Source organism: Rhinopithecus roxellana, chromosome 2 (genome assembly GCF_007565055.1).
Source record: "Rhinopithecus roxellana isolate Shanxi Qingling chromosome 2, ASM756505v1, whole genome shotgun sequence".
NCBI lineage: Eukaryota > Metazoa > Chordata > Mammalia > Primates > Cercopithecidae > Rhinopithecus > Rhinopithecus roxellana.
Genome location: NC_044550.1, coordinates 141,361,175 through 141,380,337, shown reverse-complemented (window position 1 = coordinate 141,380,337; position 19,163 = coordinate 141,361,175). Strand labels below are relative to the sequence as shown.

At 42.9% G+C, this 19,163-nt stretch overlaps 1 protein-coding gene across 1 annotated transcript in view; it reads right to left on the bottom strand.

Moving 5' to 3' along the window:
- The window catches only part of TBC1D1 (TBC1 domain family member 1), a 243,683-nt gene that overhangs the window by 43,014 nt on the left and 181,506 nt on the right, over positions 1–19,163 (bottom strand). Inside the window, 2 exon segments of the mRNA XM_010365815.2 lie at positions 197–358; positions 6,113–6,298. Coding sequence (XP_010364117.2) covers positions 197–358; positions 6,113–6,298 — 348 coding nt within the window.

Sequence of the window (19,163 nt, the reverse complement as noted above, 5' to 3'; positions counted from 1 at the left end):
GAAATTTTAATTAAGAGGAACCATGAAAGGTGGTAAAACTCATGTCTATTAAGTAAGGTATCTAGAAATAGATTAAGATGTGATGAAAAGAAGGGAGATGGCCACTAAAATTAGACTTAAAATTTTTTTATTCCACATTTCTCCCCAATCACCAATGAGGGGTGAGGTTGACTAGATGCTTCCCAATGAAGCTTACCTTGCCCAACAGCCGAGTGCATTTTTTCCATGTCAAACTTAATTTTTGATCTTCCTGGAGTGCTAAGCATCTTTTCCCACACTGTAGTTACTTCTTTAAGACAGGGAGTAATTTCTTCATAATCGAGCTTCAGGCGTTTGTTCAGCAAATCATTTTCGGAGGCTGGAAGAGACCATTCTGGAGCTCATTAGTAAAGGCTACAGCTATGGAACTTCCATTACACAACATGGCTGCCTACTTGCTATCCTGCTGAGATGTCAAGAAGTTACAACCGGCTTAACGCATCTAAATATAAGTCACTGTCCATGCCTCTACCCATTTTCTTTGTTTTGGAAAATGCTAAAAACCTAGGAGGTATGTGATTTCTCTTACCCCTCACTCCCAATGTACTCTGTGGGCTCTACTGCTAAGACATAACCCACATCTGCCCAATTTTTTCCATCTTACCCCTATCAAACCATGAGCCATCCCAGGACAGGAGCTATGTGTTATTAATAAAATTCCCGATGACTAGCACGGTTAGAACTCGATGCAATTTTTTTCATCTAAACTAGGAGAGGCACTCTAAAGATAGTTTTCTCATTTAGAGCCAAACCTCCGTTTAGTAGCTTCTACCATTGGTCCCATTTCTGCTTCTTGGAGCTAAACTGAATAAATCTACCCCTCTCAAATGACATCTCTCAAATATATGAAGAGAGCTACTGTTTCCCACCAAACTTACTCAACCTAAAGCTGCATGAAGAATTATAACTAAATTATCAAACCCAGGGGGGAATAATATCAATAAAGGGAAATGTTAAATTGACAATTTACATTGATTCCTGGACCCAATCTCTCATTTCATGGTGACAGAAACTGAAGTTCAGAAGATCAAGTGATTTGGTCCTAGCTATTTACTAGCTAGAGGGAAGCCAAGCGACTCTAGGCCCAGTGCTGCCTTCCTCTCAGCTTTTATGGTTTTCCATCTACCATCTTTAATCTTTTCCCTCATACTCTGATGAATACATTTCTAAGGTCCTGTTAAACAAACCCCTGTATCTCTAGGGTTCACATTTTTAAAAAATGTCAACCCTAGTTTTTTTTTTTTTTTTTTTGGTTGTGATTTGGGATATGAGAAAACACAACAAATGCCACTAGAGTTGAGCTAATCCTTGCAGCAAATCAGGTTTGGGGCTAGCCTTGCTGCACAGCAACTGGCGGCAGCACTGGGCTTTGGAGGCCAACGTACATTCCTCTGGCAGTAAGGCTGCTACAAGCACATCTGGCCACCCTAACAGAGCCCAGCAGGCAACATGAGCATCCTGCTCTGAAGTCATCACAGCTTCACACAGCCAGAAAGAACTGGCCAGAAGATTCAGCTGAAAAGGCTCAATTCATGAGCATCCTGCTGTTTCAGTATCCTAACAACACTGCTGCCTAAAATCAGTGGCCTCCAAAATGCCTTATCAACCAAGGCAGATGGTACAGAACTACAACAAACACCCAGGCTGCAGGGCAAGAACTTCAGATACAGGGCCCAGCTGTTCACAATATTAAATAAGACCCCCCACACCCATGTGGTTTATAAGCTTGTGGACTGAGATCAAATGTAAATTTGCAACAAAGTTCTCTAAAATATTTATTATGATTTAACATAAAGGTCTGAGCCAACTTGGACTTTGTGATAACGTTCAGGTCTGATTTGTGCCTACTCTGGAGGGTGGGCTACGGCTGCTCCATCCCCAGTTCTGCTCTGTTAACAATGGCTTTCCCAGACAAAACTGTCTTGCCAGCTGCCATCATCTCTTGAACGCTCAGAATGGAAAGCTAAGAGGATGGGAGGCTCAGCAATTAAATGACCCCTACACCTGCAGAGATTTTAGAAGAACTGCACTGAATAGCTGATTTTTAAACCATCATGTATTATATAACTAAGAAAAATGTTTTTTAAATAAAAAACATCAACTGTAATTCAAAATTTAATGTTATCGCATCATTTTAATCTTAGTAAAGCATAAAATGCTGAGTTATATGAATTAGCCATGGCTGCATTGAATCACACGTTGCAATCTTGTGTTAGGCTGCTTACATCTTCATTCAAAAATATGGAAAAATGGGCTGGGTGCAGTGGCTCATGCCTGTAATCCCAGAACTTTGGGAGGCCAACATGGGAGGATCACCTGAGGTCAGGAGTTCAAGACCGGCCTGGCCAACATGGTGAAACCCCATCACTACTACTACTACTACTACTACTACTACTACTACTACTACTACTACTACTACTACTACTACTACTACTATTACTGATATTAATAATAATTAGCTGGGTATGGTGGTGGGTGCCTGTAATCCCAGCTACTCAGGAGGCTAAGGCAGGAGAATCGCTTGAACCCAGAAGACAGACGTTGCAGTGAGCTGAGATTGCGCCACTGCACTCCAGCTTAAGCAACAAGAGCGAAACTCTGTCTGAAAAAAAAAAGAGGGAAAAATGGCTTTGCAAAGGAGGACAGCAGAGGACTGGTGGCTTCAAAGAGAGGCAATGGTTTTAGTTCTAACACCACTGAAAATTAGCTGTCTAATTTTGGAGAAATCACAACTTCTGCTTCCAAGTGCCTACAATGGAGTGAGGTAGACTGAGATGACATAGTGTGGTTCTTTCCAGGATGCAATGCTTCCAGAATAGTAAAAAATATTTGATTCATCCATTCAAGTCAGGAAATAGGCTTAACCATAGGAAGAACTTCCTCATACACATTCTTCTAAATTCTTTCCCAAAGAGTATGCAAGTCAGCTTGAACCCCTGATCAATTTCAAGAGCTATCTCAGATGCAATTTAACCTTCCTTTAAGAAGGGAGGAAAAAACAAACTCACAATAGAAGGCCTATCTCTCTAAGTACATAGTAGAGCAGGTCCTCAAATAATGTCTTTGTGCTCAATGTCGCTTTGTTATAATGTTGATAAGAAAAAAACGAATTCTTAGCCCGGGGCCATTGTCTGTGCCGAGTTTGTGTTCCTCTTCATATCTGTGTGGGTTTTCTCCAAGTGCTCCAGTTTCCTCCCACATCCCAAAGATGCAGACATTAGGTTAATCAGTATGTCTACATGGTCCCAGTCTGAGTGTGTATGTGTGTGTGTGTGTGTGTGCGTGTGTGTGTGTGTCACCCCGAGATGGGATGGCATTCAGTTCAGGGCTGGTTCCCGCCTTGCACCCCAAGCTGTAGGGGTAGGTTCTGGCCACCTGAGACCCTGAAGTGGAATAAGTGGAAAAATAATTACTTTTTTTTTTTTTTTTTTTTTAAGATGGAGTCTCACTGTGTTGCCCAGGCTGGAGTGCAGTGGCACCATCTTGGCTCACTGCAACCTTCATCTCCTGGGTTCAAGAGATTCTCCTGCCTCAGCCTCCCAAGTAGCTGGGATTACAGGCGTGCACCACCACGCCTGGCTACTTTTTTTTGTAATTATAGTACAGACGGGGTTTCACCACATTGGCCAGGCTAGTCTCGAACTCCTGACCTCAGGTGATCTGCTTGCCTCGGCCTCCCAAAGTGCTGGGATTATAGGAGTGAGCCACTGTGCCAAGTAAATAATTATCTTATTTGTATTAATCTTGCTTAAATGTTTACATATCTCACGTTTACATCAATATTTAATATTAGAAGTGTCTTGGGTCTTTATTTAGAAGTTTGGGGATGTTTTTGTGCCCAGAAATATGCCACAGGAACTTAACTCTTGTTTTTATCAATAAACTTTTGGTTTACTGACAAATATTTATCAATGAAACCTTTGTTTCATTACACATCATTTTGCTTAAATTTGCAGTTTCCATGAACCTATTGGTAACATGAAGTGAAGACTTACTGTACACGCTGGCTGATTCTTATCAAATCTTGCATCTATATTTAATGTAAAAGTTCTGCCCTGCCCCTAATCCACCCCGACAAAACTTACTAAATATTTTTAAGCAATCAGGCTCTTATTGCTGGATATTTTTTTATCAGCAATCCAGGTCCTATACATACTAATACAATGGATTAATGCTTCCAACATTATATTAAGCAAGTTTATTGTGTTTTCACCACAGAGATAAACACATGTTGAACATTATAGAGCTAAGAAGAGAAACGAAGTCAAACAGTAAAAATAAAAGACCACAAAAACTGAACACTGCCAAGAAGCCAGATGAAATGAGGAAGCATTCGAAGAATGTTGGCAAGGGCCAGTAAACTTAACGCAACACCTGGCAAGGGGTTCCAGGTAACCTTAGGAAACTCTTGCCTGTTCATTCTAGTCTGTCTGATCATTGTTTACACAGCAGAATGTATTCTGCTTTTGTGGCATACTGATTTCTCCTCACCAATTACAGTTGTCCTCACCACATTCCCAAGAAGCCAGCTGTGAGCACCATTCCCATTTTATAGCTATGCCCTGATTTTACAGGGCTGTCATTTGCAAGAAGATTGGCCAGTATTGGCATTAAAGTTTATGACCTACGTGATGAGCATAACTGCCTTTTTCCTCTTCAACAAAAATCCCAAGATGCACGTGAATATAACTGCTGTGCTCCCGAGCTGTTATTTAACTGATGACTCTTGTAGTAATGCCATCACTATCAAACATCTTTTAGACATCTGCTTTTAGAATTACTTTCATGAACACACAAAAAAGCGGCAGAAAAACTGGATTGGAAGAGAACAGCACTCACCTGCTCTAAACACCCCCCAGTGTGCTATCACCTTCCACAGCACCCTGATGGGAGGACCCATCTTTCTCAGCTTAAAACTGCATATTGGAAAGCTTACTAGCCTATTCCAACTGTGGGGCTACTTTCATATCGAAAGGTCTTATTCCTTTATATTTCATTTTCTGTTTTCAGTCAAAAGATATAGACACTATCGCTTTACATTCTATGAATTCGTACTTTTCAACTGCAGAAACTACGTTGCTGGTACACAGTGTTGTCATAACTCACAAGTATCATATGGACATGCACAGAGAACGTCTGTCCACCCACTATGACACTAGCTATGCAACTGAAACTCATGGAATGCAACACATTCTCGGGAGCTTACTCCTCAGATTTGGTGTCTTAATGACTTTCAGCTCTATACAAGCATCAAGGTCATTTTAAAAGACCAAAATTTGCAATCAAGGATGATGCTGAATGAAACGTACTTCAATTCCAAAACTGTTCTGGGGCAATGGCAGGGTGACTGAATCATCTGCTACATCTTCCCTTTCAAAGAGATTATACAGACTTTCTGCTCAAAATCTTCACTACTTTATAGCTGGGCAATTAATTCTCTAGATACCCTAAGACCTATGCTCTTTCCAAAAGGTATGTAAACTTTGCATCTTAAGCTACTTTGAAGATAATATTAATTGGTTCCAGTATCAGTATGGAAACAGGAAAAGAACAAAATCTAAACATTCAAAGTTCATGTCATATTTTGACACTATTGATATCAGTACAGGTAGAATTCAGCTAATGTTTCTGCTTCAGATTACTCGCAACTCACTGAGAAAGCACATAGAGTGGAGTTATGCACTTTAATGATTTACACAAGAAAAGTTCACACCTAACACACAGGCACAGACTATGGCTGAGGAAAAAGTAGACTGAGAGGGAGAGAGGGGAAAACAAAAAGCACCTTTCAGCGCATTACAGCTTAGATTTAAAATTTTTATCTCAGAAGTTCTAGATACTGTACTAACAGTGACCATAGAGGAATAATGAATATAGTTGCTGAAACTATCATTAGATCACCAGAAAGTAAACAGTGTTAATATTACTATGAAAAAGTCAACAGATATAGACAGATATGTATATTAGACTATCGTGCTGCTATATTTTTAAGACAGCAAGCTTATGTCTGATGTGATTCACTTCAGAGCCAAGATAAGACCAGGCCTGTTCAGTATCAAGACGGCAAACCAACCTTGGAGCTTCTGATTTTCCTTCTCCATTCTGAGCAGCAGTATCTGTTGAAGAATAGCCTTTTGCCACAGCTCTCGGAGCTCACGAGATGTCCTTTTCTTTTCCTCTGACGGGGGGCCAAAGGGCCCATCTTCACAAACTGGTTCTAAAGGAGATCGTGGGGGAAGCTCTCCCAGCTCTGAATAATCTGGAAAGGGAGAAGGGCATTCCAGAATCGTCATTTTTCAACAAAAAATGCACATTCAAATATAGTGCCAAATCAGCAAATTCTGTTCATTCAGATAAAATATAGTAATATCACCAAATTTAAAATTCAGGTGTCAATAAGCATTGGCATAAGCCATGTCTGAGCCACAAGCATGAAACAAATGATATATCAAATAGCAAGCAAAACTTCAGTAGCCGAGGAAGTATTTAAAGATACCTGCTTTTTAAGGTGTAATATTCTTATCTTCTTCTGAAAACGTTATTTAATAATTATTGATAATTATAGAAAACGTTCATACAGTGCCTAGTGTGTACCAAACTGTTCTCAGAGCTTTATGTACAATAATTCAACACTCACAAAAAACTCTAAGTCATGGGTATTATAACTACCCAGTTTTAAAGAAATGCAAACTGAGGAACAGGGAGTTTATGTAACTTGCCTAATGTCACAGAGCTAGGAAGGAGTCAAGCCAGGACTGGAACCCAACAGTCTGGCTTTCATGTGCATTCTTAACCACTGTGCTATCTGGCTATTCTGAAAGAAGATTAAAATGTATTTAATAGCCAGTAATAACAGTAACCATTAGCAGACCCTCTACCAAGCGCTGGGCACTGTGCCGGGCATTTTATGTAGGTAGACTCATTTAATTCTGGTGACAAGTCCAGAAGGCAGATATTAGCCTGGAAAGGAAACTAAGGTTCAGAAACTTGCCCAAGGTCACACAGTGAGTAAGTAGGTACACCGGCATACTCTAACTCACCTCTTCCTGATTCAGAAGACCATTTGTTCCCACTACATACCACTACAATCCAAATGTTTCCTATGTCTAAATTACACAGCTTTACAGAGTCTTATTTCGTTACGATCCTATCAGACAAATGAATAAACTAAAATTCTACATCTTTTGGGGGTTTATAGGTATTATAGGAGGATGTTACTGTGTAACGTTCAATAGAAAAGCAAGAATAGAAATTATAAAGTATCATCTCAATTTGACACGTATTATGAGAGGCAGTACAGTTCGTTGATTAATAGGGCAGGTTCTGGAGCCAGGCTGCTGGGATTCTGATCAAGACTCTGTCATGACTGATTTTGTGAACTTTAACAAGTTGCTTAACCTCCTGATACTTCCACTTCCCAATCTGTCAAGTGGGAATGACAGAGCCTCCCCTCAGAGTGGTGGGAAACAAACTGAGTTAATAGGCTATAAACCACTGAGAACAGGGCCCAGCACAGAGTAAGAACACAATAAACCAAAAAATAGCTCTTTATTGTTTGCTATCATATATTCACTAGGGGCACAGAAAAGAAATCAAAATTTCAGCTACTCAACCGTAAGCTCTAACAAGGTTAGAACCTTGCTGCCTCATTGACCAGGGTTTTGGTCACCACACTGAGCACAGTTGCTGGCACCCAGTAGGTGCCTGAGAAATAACTGTTGAACAAAAGAAGGGACAAAATACTGGGTTTACATGTGCTGTTATTTATGTTTTCCCTCTATTTTCTAAATTTGTGGCAATAAATATTTTAAAAATAAAACCTAAGGAAAAATAATGCAAATCTATTCTAATTAAAATCAAAGATGGAAAAAATATTTTCCTGCAAAACACTCATAAAACAAATCCCTTCACCCCAAAACCTGTATACTTAGGATTAGTCATTACTGAATATGATACAGTTCAATTGAATCCTTTTATTTCATCTTATTCTGCAGCTTGAAGTCTTTCATTTGAGCCCTTTCCTTTCTTTTTTTTATTCTTTTACCGTCTTGGCTCTTGGAATTCTGTGGGACACTGCAGTTGTGATTAAAGTTCTGCTTTACCTCACATTGGAAGCATATCTCCCACTGGTTTGCAAGAGTCTCGTTTCCAAAAACTAAGTCCTATGAGATGTTCTGGCGTTCTGGATGGCATGGCAGGCACTGCCATGATAATGAGGGCAGCGTTTCCATGCACCCTCATAATCTCTTGTGTGTCAAGAGAACCCAGGACCCAGCCAGGCAACAGAGGGGAGCTCCGCTGAGGGTTAGGTGGGGTTGACCTGGAGATATATATATATATATGGTTTTTTGTGTGTGTGTGAGATGGAATCTCGCTTTGTTGCCCAGGCAGGAATGCAGTGGCAGGATCTCAGCTCACAGCAACCTCCACCTCCCAGGTTCAAGTGATTCTCCTGCCTCAGACTCCTGAGTGAGTAGTTGGAATTACAGGCATGTGCCACCATGCCTGGCTAATTTCTGTACTTTTAGTCGAGACGGGGTTTCGCCATGTTGGCCAGATTGATCTCGAACTCCTGACCTCAGGTGATCTGCCCACCTCGGCTTCCCAAAGTGCTAGGATTATAGGTGTGAGCCACCACGCCCACCTGACCTGGATATTCTTAAACCCTACTAGTAAAACAAGGGTTTACCTCACCTAAACTCCTTCTAATCTCATCCTTCCTGTTTACCACAGCCTTCCTCTACCCAGGGTCTTGAAACTTCCTACTGTGTTCCTTTCAAATTCGGAATCACAATGAGCAGGTGTAACTCAAGCCAGGAGGATGGAACATTCCTAGCAGTAGAGGCTGCTTGTCCCAAGATCCATGTACTCTCTGCCACTTGGGCTACTGACAAGGACCACTGTCTACAGAAGTTTATGAAATTCCGGTTTTATTTTAGTATTCAGAGAAACTGGATCTGCAAAAATACAAGTATTGTTTGGTGACAGCAACTGTGAGGTTTAAGATGGAAGCTGTCTGCCTAATGTTTTCTACTTTTGTGATCTTTTTCTTACTATCACTAGTGACAGTTTGTTGAGCTTTTACCATATGAGTTCTTGACACAAATAAGCTTGTTTGATCTTACAACAATCTCATAGGACGGGTGATATTATGATCTCCATTTTCCGGCTAAAATAAGTAAGGTGCAGTGAGGTTTTATAACTTGGCCAAGGTCACACAGCTAGTAAGAATCAGAGCCACGATGTGAAAATAGGTGTATTTTCCTCCAAAGTAAAAACAAAAACAAAAAAAGTTTACCCCATGCTTCTCTAACTTCTATATGCACAAGCCTCGCTGGGGATCTTGCTAAATTAAAGATTTGATTCAGCAAGTCTGAGGGGAGCATTTCCATCAAGCTCCCCAATAATGCCTCCCCTGCTGGTTCTCCAAGCACACTCTGAATAGCAGGGCTCCACACTGCAGCTTTACTCTCTATTTCCTCATGCAACCCTATGCACTTCCTAGCATGTGGGCTCATCTCCTTCACTCCCACCACTGAGAACACAGTTCAAATACTGTTGTCAGTTGCTTGAATTCAGGTCCTCAACACATGGCAGGAGCTTGTCCCAGACTTGCTCAGGGGACCCAGGCCAAGTCCAGAATACAAAGACATATTTGAGCACTAGTATTAATTTCACCTCTGCATGAACTAAGTAAAAGCTGATCCACTGTAAAGGTCAGCAAATAAACCCAAGAGTTTAGAGGAGGGTTTCTCAACCTCAGCACTACTGACATTTTGGGGCTGGATAATTCTTTGTCACGAGGAACTGTTTTATACACCGTAGAATGTTTAGCAGTCTCCCTGGGCATAGTAGCATCTGCCCACCATCAATGCCTCCAGGCATTGCTAAATGTCCCCTAGGGGTCAGGAGGAACAAAACCACCTCTATTAAGAACCTCTGATTCAGAGTTAAAATCTCCCCATTTTATCTCTCCTAAACCCTGGGAAGGGGTAAAAATGTATCTCCTTTATCCAAATTCATTTCACATGGTAACAATTACTGATTTTTATAGTTTAACAACCAAGTTGTATAGATTAACAACAAAGTTGTGTAGATTAACAACAAAGTTTTATAATATTTTTTGTTCATACTAAAGAGTAGCCTGGCTACAAAAGAGCTCGGTAATTTATAAATGGAGATAGTTAAAATCTTTGTTCTAAATTCGGCCTGCTGAATCAGTCCAAGTAAGCTGCTTTCTCAACAATGCAAAAAGATCCAGACTGAGGACAAAGCTATAGCTTTGTAATCAGTCCTCCTTCAGGCATGTGCAGTCTTGAGAGATGTGGACTCGAGTGGAGTGGCAGGTCGAGGAGAATAAAATCAAAGTCCGAAGCAACTGTCAGCTGAGAACCTTGTTCTAATGATAAACCCGGGCACTGTTTTCACTTACATCATTCCTAAGCCAATCCTACCAGCACTGAGTCCCTTATATGTATGCAGGGATGCGATGTGTTAGGTGGTCTAAGGAGGGCTACTCTGAGGTTTCTGTTCTCTAGAACAATCCCAGGGATCTGGCTTCTCTCCCTGACTTGCATTCTTGCTGAGAGACAGCTGCACAGAGGCCAGTGTAGGAAGTGTGGCTTGGCTCAGTGTAGTGGAGGTTGAGCTGAAGGAGGGGCTGCTCTACCTCTTGGGCCAACTGTGCTGGTGCCTCTTGGGAAAATGTATGCCTTCTGGGTTCCAGTCCCTCCATACAAAATGTGAGAAATTATATTCGCTGCCGACACCCAACTGTGGAGACCACAGGCACTGACAGGCATATTTATAAAGTCGGCAAAGCCACCAAACCAAAGGGCTGTGATAACACCTTAGTCCAGGATTAGATTTTACTATTCTGACATCTCCTATAATGACAAGATGTGGAGAACTTAAATTATGTAGCCTTCCAGAAACAATAGCCTCCAATGGGTTCTAAGAATTTTAAAACCAGTCATAATTCAGGAGGCCTTGGAGACAACTGCCTCCTATTAAATCATTGCTGTGACACTCCCAACAGAGTCATAAATATGATCTATGCTGGTATGTCCATATTTCAGATGCCAAATTATTCCCCAACAACTCTGTGCTGTTGCATTCTTTCTATCTGCACACAAATGTGTGGGGAAGAGTACGACACTGCATCATTGTTATGAACAGAATCAATGCCATGATCGAGAAAGAGAAAAAGCAATGTGCACACGACCTCCTATTTGTCTAGTATCTGGCTCTCTCAAGTGTAGAATACAGGGATCCTTTCTTGCATTTTCACAAAGCACTGACATTAAGTTCTGAACTGCAGTTCTCCTCCTTTTAAGGACATGATATTAAATCACATGTTAAATGCCCTGTAAGAAAGAGGAGCTCTAGAAGGAAAGGAGAAGACAGATCCTTATTCTCCAATTTTCTGGCTTTTTCTGTGTGTTACCCACCATAGAGCATTTTATAACTCTTCATCTCTCCTGAAAATTCTGAACTCTATGCCCAAAAAAAAAAAAAAGGAAGAAGTTAAAAAAATTCCAGTTATTCTCAACCCTCTGTTTGAACAACATAAATCGATTCTGGAAAGGAGAAAACTGAACATTAAATCTCTGGAGAAAGGTTAACAACAACAGGGATTAACATCTGCAGCGTCTGTTGTTACCAACAGCTCAAGGAAAATTCTTAGAAAAAACAAAGTAAAATGACCATGTAGACTTAATGTTGTCAAACTGTTTACAGAGTGTAAGCAGCTTTACCTCTACTACAACAGAAAGCAGAGCCCAGGAGGCAGAGATTTCTGTGTTCCCTGCCATATTCCATGCCTGGGAAACAGTAGATACGCATGGGACATTCAATGGATGAACGGATTCATTTGCCCAAGCCCACTCCTAACCCTGACATGACTTCTGTGGATCTTTTATGGAAAATACTCCAATGAGAACCTGATTATTTCCCACAGCTGCATTATATGACAGTCTAGCTAGAGGAAAACAGAATGCTTTAAAGACAACATTCATTTGGTATAAAGAAATACTGTTAAGTTCTTGCCTCATGCCAGGCATGCTGCTAGAAATCCAGCTTTCAATCAGGGTAGCAGAGAAGTATAAGAGTACTAAAATAAGGGAAATACAAAGAAAGTGTTCCGGAACTTCAGCAAAGAAAGATGAATTTTGGCTGTTTATCAGGTCAAGAGCATGGGCCCTGGAGCCAGGTATCTGGGATCGAACCTGGCTCTACCTTGATCTAGCTACGCAACCTCAAATGGGTTACCTGATCACTTGCCACCTCAGTTTCCTAATCTGCGAAATCTGCATAGTACTGCCTAGCTCATAGGGTTATTGTGAGCTAGGTAATGTGTGGAAAAAAACAAGCCTGCATACAGTAAACATTTAATAAAATGTCAGCTACCGTTCTTCTTACTGTCATTGTTGTCAGTTTTTGTGGAAAGGGGCGTGGTTCTGGAAGGACAGGTAAAATCCATACAGGTTTAATTGATGGGAGCCATTTTAGGTAAATGGACCAGCATAAACAAGGTGTGCAGGTAATTATTAACTCATCACTGAAAACGACTCATTTTGTCTAATGACCAGATAGTACACGCATGAATACAGAAGACGAGGCTGGCTGACTTTAGGTTGCTTAAGGTCTAGTCGATCCACATATTAATTAGTAAGAAATTGGGAATTCCAGAAGACTGGGGGTTTTTAAAGCAAAAGCAATTTGATATATACATTCTTCAGCACCGGAACGATATCCTGGCAGGCAGGGAGTGCATAACATAGTGGATCAGACACATGAAAGGCGACTACCAAATGGCGAGAACAAGTACTCGAAAAAGAGCTATGGACACAGAACAGAGCACCTAATTCTGCCTGAGATGGGAGCCATGGGAGGGGAGGGGTGTGAAGAGGAGAGAGGCACACACATCCTTAAAAAGAGAAGCCAAGATAAGCAGAAACAAGGGCCAGTAGCAAGAGGCCTGCAGATCTTATCCCCACTCTCTCCCAAAATAGCTGTTTAGGGTAAACTTCCAAGGCTGTGGAAGGATGACTTAGAGATGAGGAAGTCAAAAGTTCTGACTCAGTCTGGTTAGAGGTCATGACAACAGTTCAGAAGAGCACCGAAGACCGCATGGCAGTGGGAAGTCCAGGGAAGAGAACCAGGAAGAGTCACAGAGAACAGGCCTGGCTGGGTGAGCCCAGAGCACAGAGCACCAGGAGCTCTGCGCAGCTCCGGTGGTGGGCGGCTGGTGGCTCTAAATGGGAGGTCTACAGGAACTGGAGAAGAATTAAGAAAAAGCCGTAGACAGGACATAACGCATGGGAGAAAATTATCCTTGGAAAGAAATGACGTTTGTCTTTGCATCTGCAGGGGGAAGGAAGCTGTACTTTTTGAGGAGCTGAAAGTCAGGGCTCTCAGTTCTTGATTAAAGACAACAAAACTAAAGAGAAACAAATATTCAACCACAGCCAGAATCCTAAGTGCTGATCTTTGTAACAGTTTGCCCTGTCCTGTTACCATTTCTGTAACACTGATTTTCAACTGTGGTTCTTGTAATTTTATGAGACATGCTGGGGTGGAAAAACCCACCATGGCCCCTGGTCAGTGCCACCAGGATGAGCACCTGAGGGCTGTGTCTGGGAAGCTGGGCCTTGCCTTCCCAGGGACTTCCCACCAGCAGCCACATCACAATGGCGACCTTCGCCACCCCGCCCTTACTTTCCTTCTTTCTTCAGGATTGTGAGGAAACTGTCAGTGCTCACAGGAACGTGGAGCTGAAAGGGACATTGGAAAATGACTTAGCTCAACCCCCACTCTCTTCCCAGATGTGGAAACCGAAGCTTAAAGAGGTCCAATGTCACATTTTCTGGGCACTTACTATGTGCCAGGCAGTTTGCTTTACTAGTACCCCACTGATTTCATCTTCACAACCAATGGATAAGCTAGGAATTGGTTTTATCCCTCCATGGCAAGGCACGGGACACAGAGCTAACCAGGGGGTGGAGCCAGGACTAGAACTTGGCTGGCTCATCCTAATGCCTTGGGGTAATGGATACAAAAGCAAAGAGGAAAAGGAGCAGGCAACTGATGATGCCAGCTCTGGTACTAACTACCAGGAAACGGGCAAGCTTCTTGACCCCTCTGTGTGTCAGTTTCCTCATTCATAAATCACAGACAATAACAGCATCCACCCCCCAACACAGCTTGTTGTGGTGATTAAACGAAACATCCTTGAGAGCGCTTAAAAACAGTACTTGGACAAGAGTAAGTGCCGAGTTCCTGTTAATATCATTATCTATTTTGTTCTAAAAAAAGATAATCTATTTGGCAAAATCTTTCTGTTGCTTAGACTTCTTCACAATCAGACTAGGGTTGGGGATAAAAAAGAAAGTTGATTTACTGAAGAATACTGGAGAATACTGTTCTATGAAGAAAATACCAACATTTTCCCAAGGGCTCCCCGCAACAATAGGAGGCTCCGGGTCACCGTCTTGGTGTGTACAGGGCTCATGGTCACGTAGAAATAGGGTGGGAGAGGGGTAGAGTTTTGGCCTTTCTTTGTCTGGCTGACTCTCCTGTCAATGCTCAGCTCCAAGGCCATGCCCCTGGAGACGGCTTCCTCCTGCTGTGCCTGCCCCGAGGGACCCCAGACGCCTCCTCTGTGGCCAACAGTACCATGGCGCTCTGAGCACAGAAAACAAACACAAGAGGACCTCCGAGATGCAGGAGGACAGGGAGCCTGGAGCATCTCAGGAAAGACTGGGTCGAAAGAAGAGAAGTCAAAGAGGGCTGGGACAGCCTATGAGGGGCCAGCAACGAATACGCAGAGTGGAAGCAAACAAGCAGGCCCCGGGTGCCAGGCAACTCTCGACCCAAGGGATTGGGTCTCAGCTCCTTAGTTTATTCTTAAGTTATGCAAAACTATCATAGAACTTCACATATACTTCATATATAGATATCTGACACTTTCATACAACTTTCTACATATAAAACCTTGTAAGAAACATATCACAAGGTGTTTATCCCTCCCCTACCTTCCTGTGAGCAATCATGCATTCAATTCACTGCAGAACACTGATGAAAGAAAATCAAGCTCCACCCCTAAGGAGACAGCTGAGCAGGCCACCGTTGCAGGTCTGTGTGCCAAGGGGTCAAGGGCACCCCATAGGGTGGCGAGAGTGCAGGCCCAACCTCAGAAGAGATGATCCCAAGTGAGATGTTCGTGGGGGTGGGGAGGGGTGGGAGTGGAGAAAGGGGAAAGGTCCAGTGCTGAGTTCTGACACACGGCTGGGAAGGAGGAATGCCAGAGGTGAGGGGCAGTCCCACCTTGGCAAGTGTGGGAATTAAAAGACAGCAGCATGATGAATTTGATGACTGCAAATAGTTCCCCACAGCTCAGGGAAGGGGCAGGGAGTGCCTGCAGATGGTAAGAGGTGGGTCGGGTCAGGTGGTCAGAAGGACAAGGACCTCCTGTGCTGGGCAAGGTCACCATCCTGACCACACTCTGAAGAACAGGTGAAAAACAGCAGACAGTGAGTGGGCAGTAACCACATGGAGTTACCCTGACTGCTGCCCACACTTAGCACTCTGATCTCCTCCATGTGGATTTTTTTTTTTTTTTTTTTTTTTGAGACGGAGTCTTGCTCTGTCGCCCGGGCTGTAGTGGAGTGCAGTGGCCGGATCTCAGCTCACTGCAAGCTCCGCCTCCCGGGTTTAGGCCATTCTCCTGCCTCAGCCTCCAGAGTAGCAGGGACTACAGGCGCCCGCCACCTCGCCCGGCTAGTTTTTTTTTTTTGTATTTTTAGTAGAGACGGGGTTTCACCGTGTTAGCCAGGATGGTCTCGATCTCCTGACCTCGTGATCCGCCCGCCTCGGCCTCCCAAAGTGCTGGGATTACAGGCTTGAGCCACCGCGCCCGGCCATGTGGATTTTTTTTAAAAGGTGTCAGACCACCCAACATTCGTTATTTACATTGTTCACTCTGTGATGACAGCTGCTGGTCAAACCTACTCAGCTTGGACCTCACTGTGGGCACAGAGGTCAGGACATCTGGCCACTCCCTCCAGCAGCATATGGGTCACAGCTGATAGAACCTAAACCATGAGTTCAGTCTACGGGAGAAGTTCTCAAAATGTGGTCCCCACACGAGCTTCAGCATCAGCACCACCTGGGAGCTTGTTAGAAATGCAAATTTTTGGTCCCACCCCAAACCTACTGGATCAAAAACTCTGGGGTAGATCCAGCAACCTGGATTTGAACAACTGGGAAAGTCTAACACACACAAAAGGTTGAATCTCTGGCCTTTGGCGTTCAGCACTTTTTTAGCCACTTACTTTATGTTACAGAGTTACCTTAATTGGATGTTTCACATTATGTGACACTAGGGAACAAAGGTACCTTTTAAATACATTATTTTAAATTAATTTAGCAATGACTCAACCCATTAAGGATGGATGACCTGACCATTCAATAGAGTTTTAATATTTTGCTTTTTTTTTTTTAAATGGAGTCTCGCTCTTGTTGCCCAGGCTGGACTGCAGTGGCGCAATCTCGGCTCACTGCAACCTCCGCCTGCCGGGGTTCAAGTGATTCCCTTGCCTCAGCCTCCCAAGTAGCTGGAATTACAGGTGCACACCACCACGCCTGGCTAATTTTTTTGTATTTTTAGTAGAGACGAGGTTTCACCACATTGGCCAGGCAGGTCTCGAATTCCTGACCTCAGGTGATCTGCCCGCCTCGGCCTCACAACGTGCTGGGGTAGAAGCATGAGCCACCGCCCCTGGCCATATCACCATGTTTTTCAAACACCAGTCAAGTCGCACTTTTATCTTTGTCAAAGGCAAAGTTCAAAGCCAAAGTTTGAACTAAATACCATTTTCTTAAGAAATGCATTAGGGGCCGCTCCCTGCTAATGCAGATCAACAACCCACACTATTACAGCAATAACAAATCTCCTTCCAGAAAACTTCTAGATCTGAACATAGTCAGAGACAGACTGATGACTCACCTAACATAAACAGAAAAATATACTACTACAAGCTAAGCTCATAATTTCTCAACCCACATCATTTAGGCATCTGCAGAAAAGCAGCTCATTACAACCCAGCTTTCAACCCCTACACCATGGGAGCCTCCCCTCCAGCCCTGGCCTCCCTAGCCCAGGGTGCTGCCACACCCTGCCGAGAAAGGCAGGCTCAGTATCTCAGGGCCTTTCTGCTTCTGTTTCTACTGAGACACGGTGAAAAGAAAAGCAAGCCAACTTCCTTACCCTCAAATCTCCCCTAACAAAGTGTTATGAGGGTCAAAATTAGACCTGGAAACAGAAAAGTGGCTGTGTTACAGAGAAACAGCTTTTAAACTATGCCCCGTGAAGCTCTGGTTGCAAAGTTCAGGAAGCCAGGGAGTGGAAAATGGAGCTCCGGCTGCTCTAATAAAATCATAGGGACTGGATGGCTTAAACAACACATGTTTGTTTCTCACCGTTCTGGAGGGGAAGTCCAAGATCAGGGTGCCAGCTGCAAAGTCCATGCAGGAAGCCAGGGAGTGGAGAATGGAGCTCGGGCTGCTCTAATAAAATCATAGGGACTGGGTGGCTTAAACAACACACATTTGTTTCTCACCGTTCTGGAGGGGAAGTCCAAGATCAGGGTGCCAGCACAAGTGTATTCTAGTGAGAGCCCTGTCTCTTCCTGACTTGCAGAGAGCTTCCTTCTTGCTGTATCCTCACAGGGTGAAGAGAGAGGAAGCTCTGGGGTCTCTAACTCTTATTGGGATGACAGTAATCCCATTAATGAGGGCTTCATTCATACAATCTCAACTAAACTTAATCACCTCCCAAGGGCCTCTCTTCAAACACCGTTGTGCATTGGGGCTTCAACACAGGAATTTTGGGGGGACACAAATATTCAGTCCATAACAGGAGCAAATCTGATTCCAAACTACCCCATCCCTAAAGCAAAGCAGGTTTAATGTTTTACAGAGCCTCTGACAACTTCCCTTTTAAAAAAGTTCATTCTGTACCTAAGAAAAAAGGAATATGTTTAAAGCCCAGGAAACAAGGCTTTATTACGACAGAAAGGCATGGGATGGCCTTGAGCTGAGCCCCAATGGATTGGCATAATTCAGAAACTTTTTGAAGCGGGAGGGGAGGCCTGGGGGTGCCAGAAAAGGATTTGTTTGAGCAAAGGCACCAAGTACTCTGGCTCAGAGCTGTCCTTTCTTTTGAATTCACAGTACTTGCTTTTTAGGTCATTAGCGTGGCCACCGACCTAGTGCTGCTGTGCAGCACCTTTCATCTTTGCTGTTCTTTAACTTTAAGCCAGGTCCTGGGATCCTACTTGAAAGTGGACTCTAGCATCTGGTCTACTTTCATCCTGCTTCCTCACCCAGACTTCCTCCTTGTCAACACAGGACAACCTGACCTACCCCACCACAAGAAGCAGATTTAGAACAGTACCTCCAACCCACCCCAGTTCCACTGCATCAACCCAGGGCGATGCATAACATGTGCTTCCAAGTCCCTGGATTATCACGGAGTGCAATGCCAGCACTTGACATAAAAGCCCAACATCTAATTAAAATCGCTTGAACATCCAGAAGACAAGGGAGAGGGGAAAAAAGGATGACGACTGGTCCCCAGACTCAAGACTTGAGAAATCACAGGCTTTTAATGTAAAATCAGACAAAATGCACTGAAGGCAAAAAAAAAAAAAAAAAAGAAAGAAAGAAAGAAAAAAAGAAAAATTAAGGTTTTGCGAAAGAACCAAAAGTCAAGGTGTAGTTTCTGCCAAATGCCATTTATAATATAGATAGACAGATTCCATGTATTTAATTTGTACTTAAATAATGTTTATTAAGCTTAGGATAGAAAAGGATCATTTTATCCCGATAGAGTTTCAACCTCAAAATTATTAAGGTTTATGCCACAAAATAGCATTGCATCAATAAAAGAACAAAAACCCTTTGGGAATTTTAAAAGACTCTTCTCCTCAATAGCTGCAGCTTTCCAATTCAGAACCTTGAACTTAGTAGACACAACATTTTCCCATCCTTTCTTCTCTCTTGGCAACTGTCTTCCTTACGACACTTGTATGCTCCTTTATCTAGCATTTGGTCCACTTTCA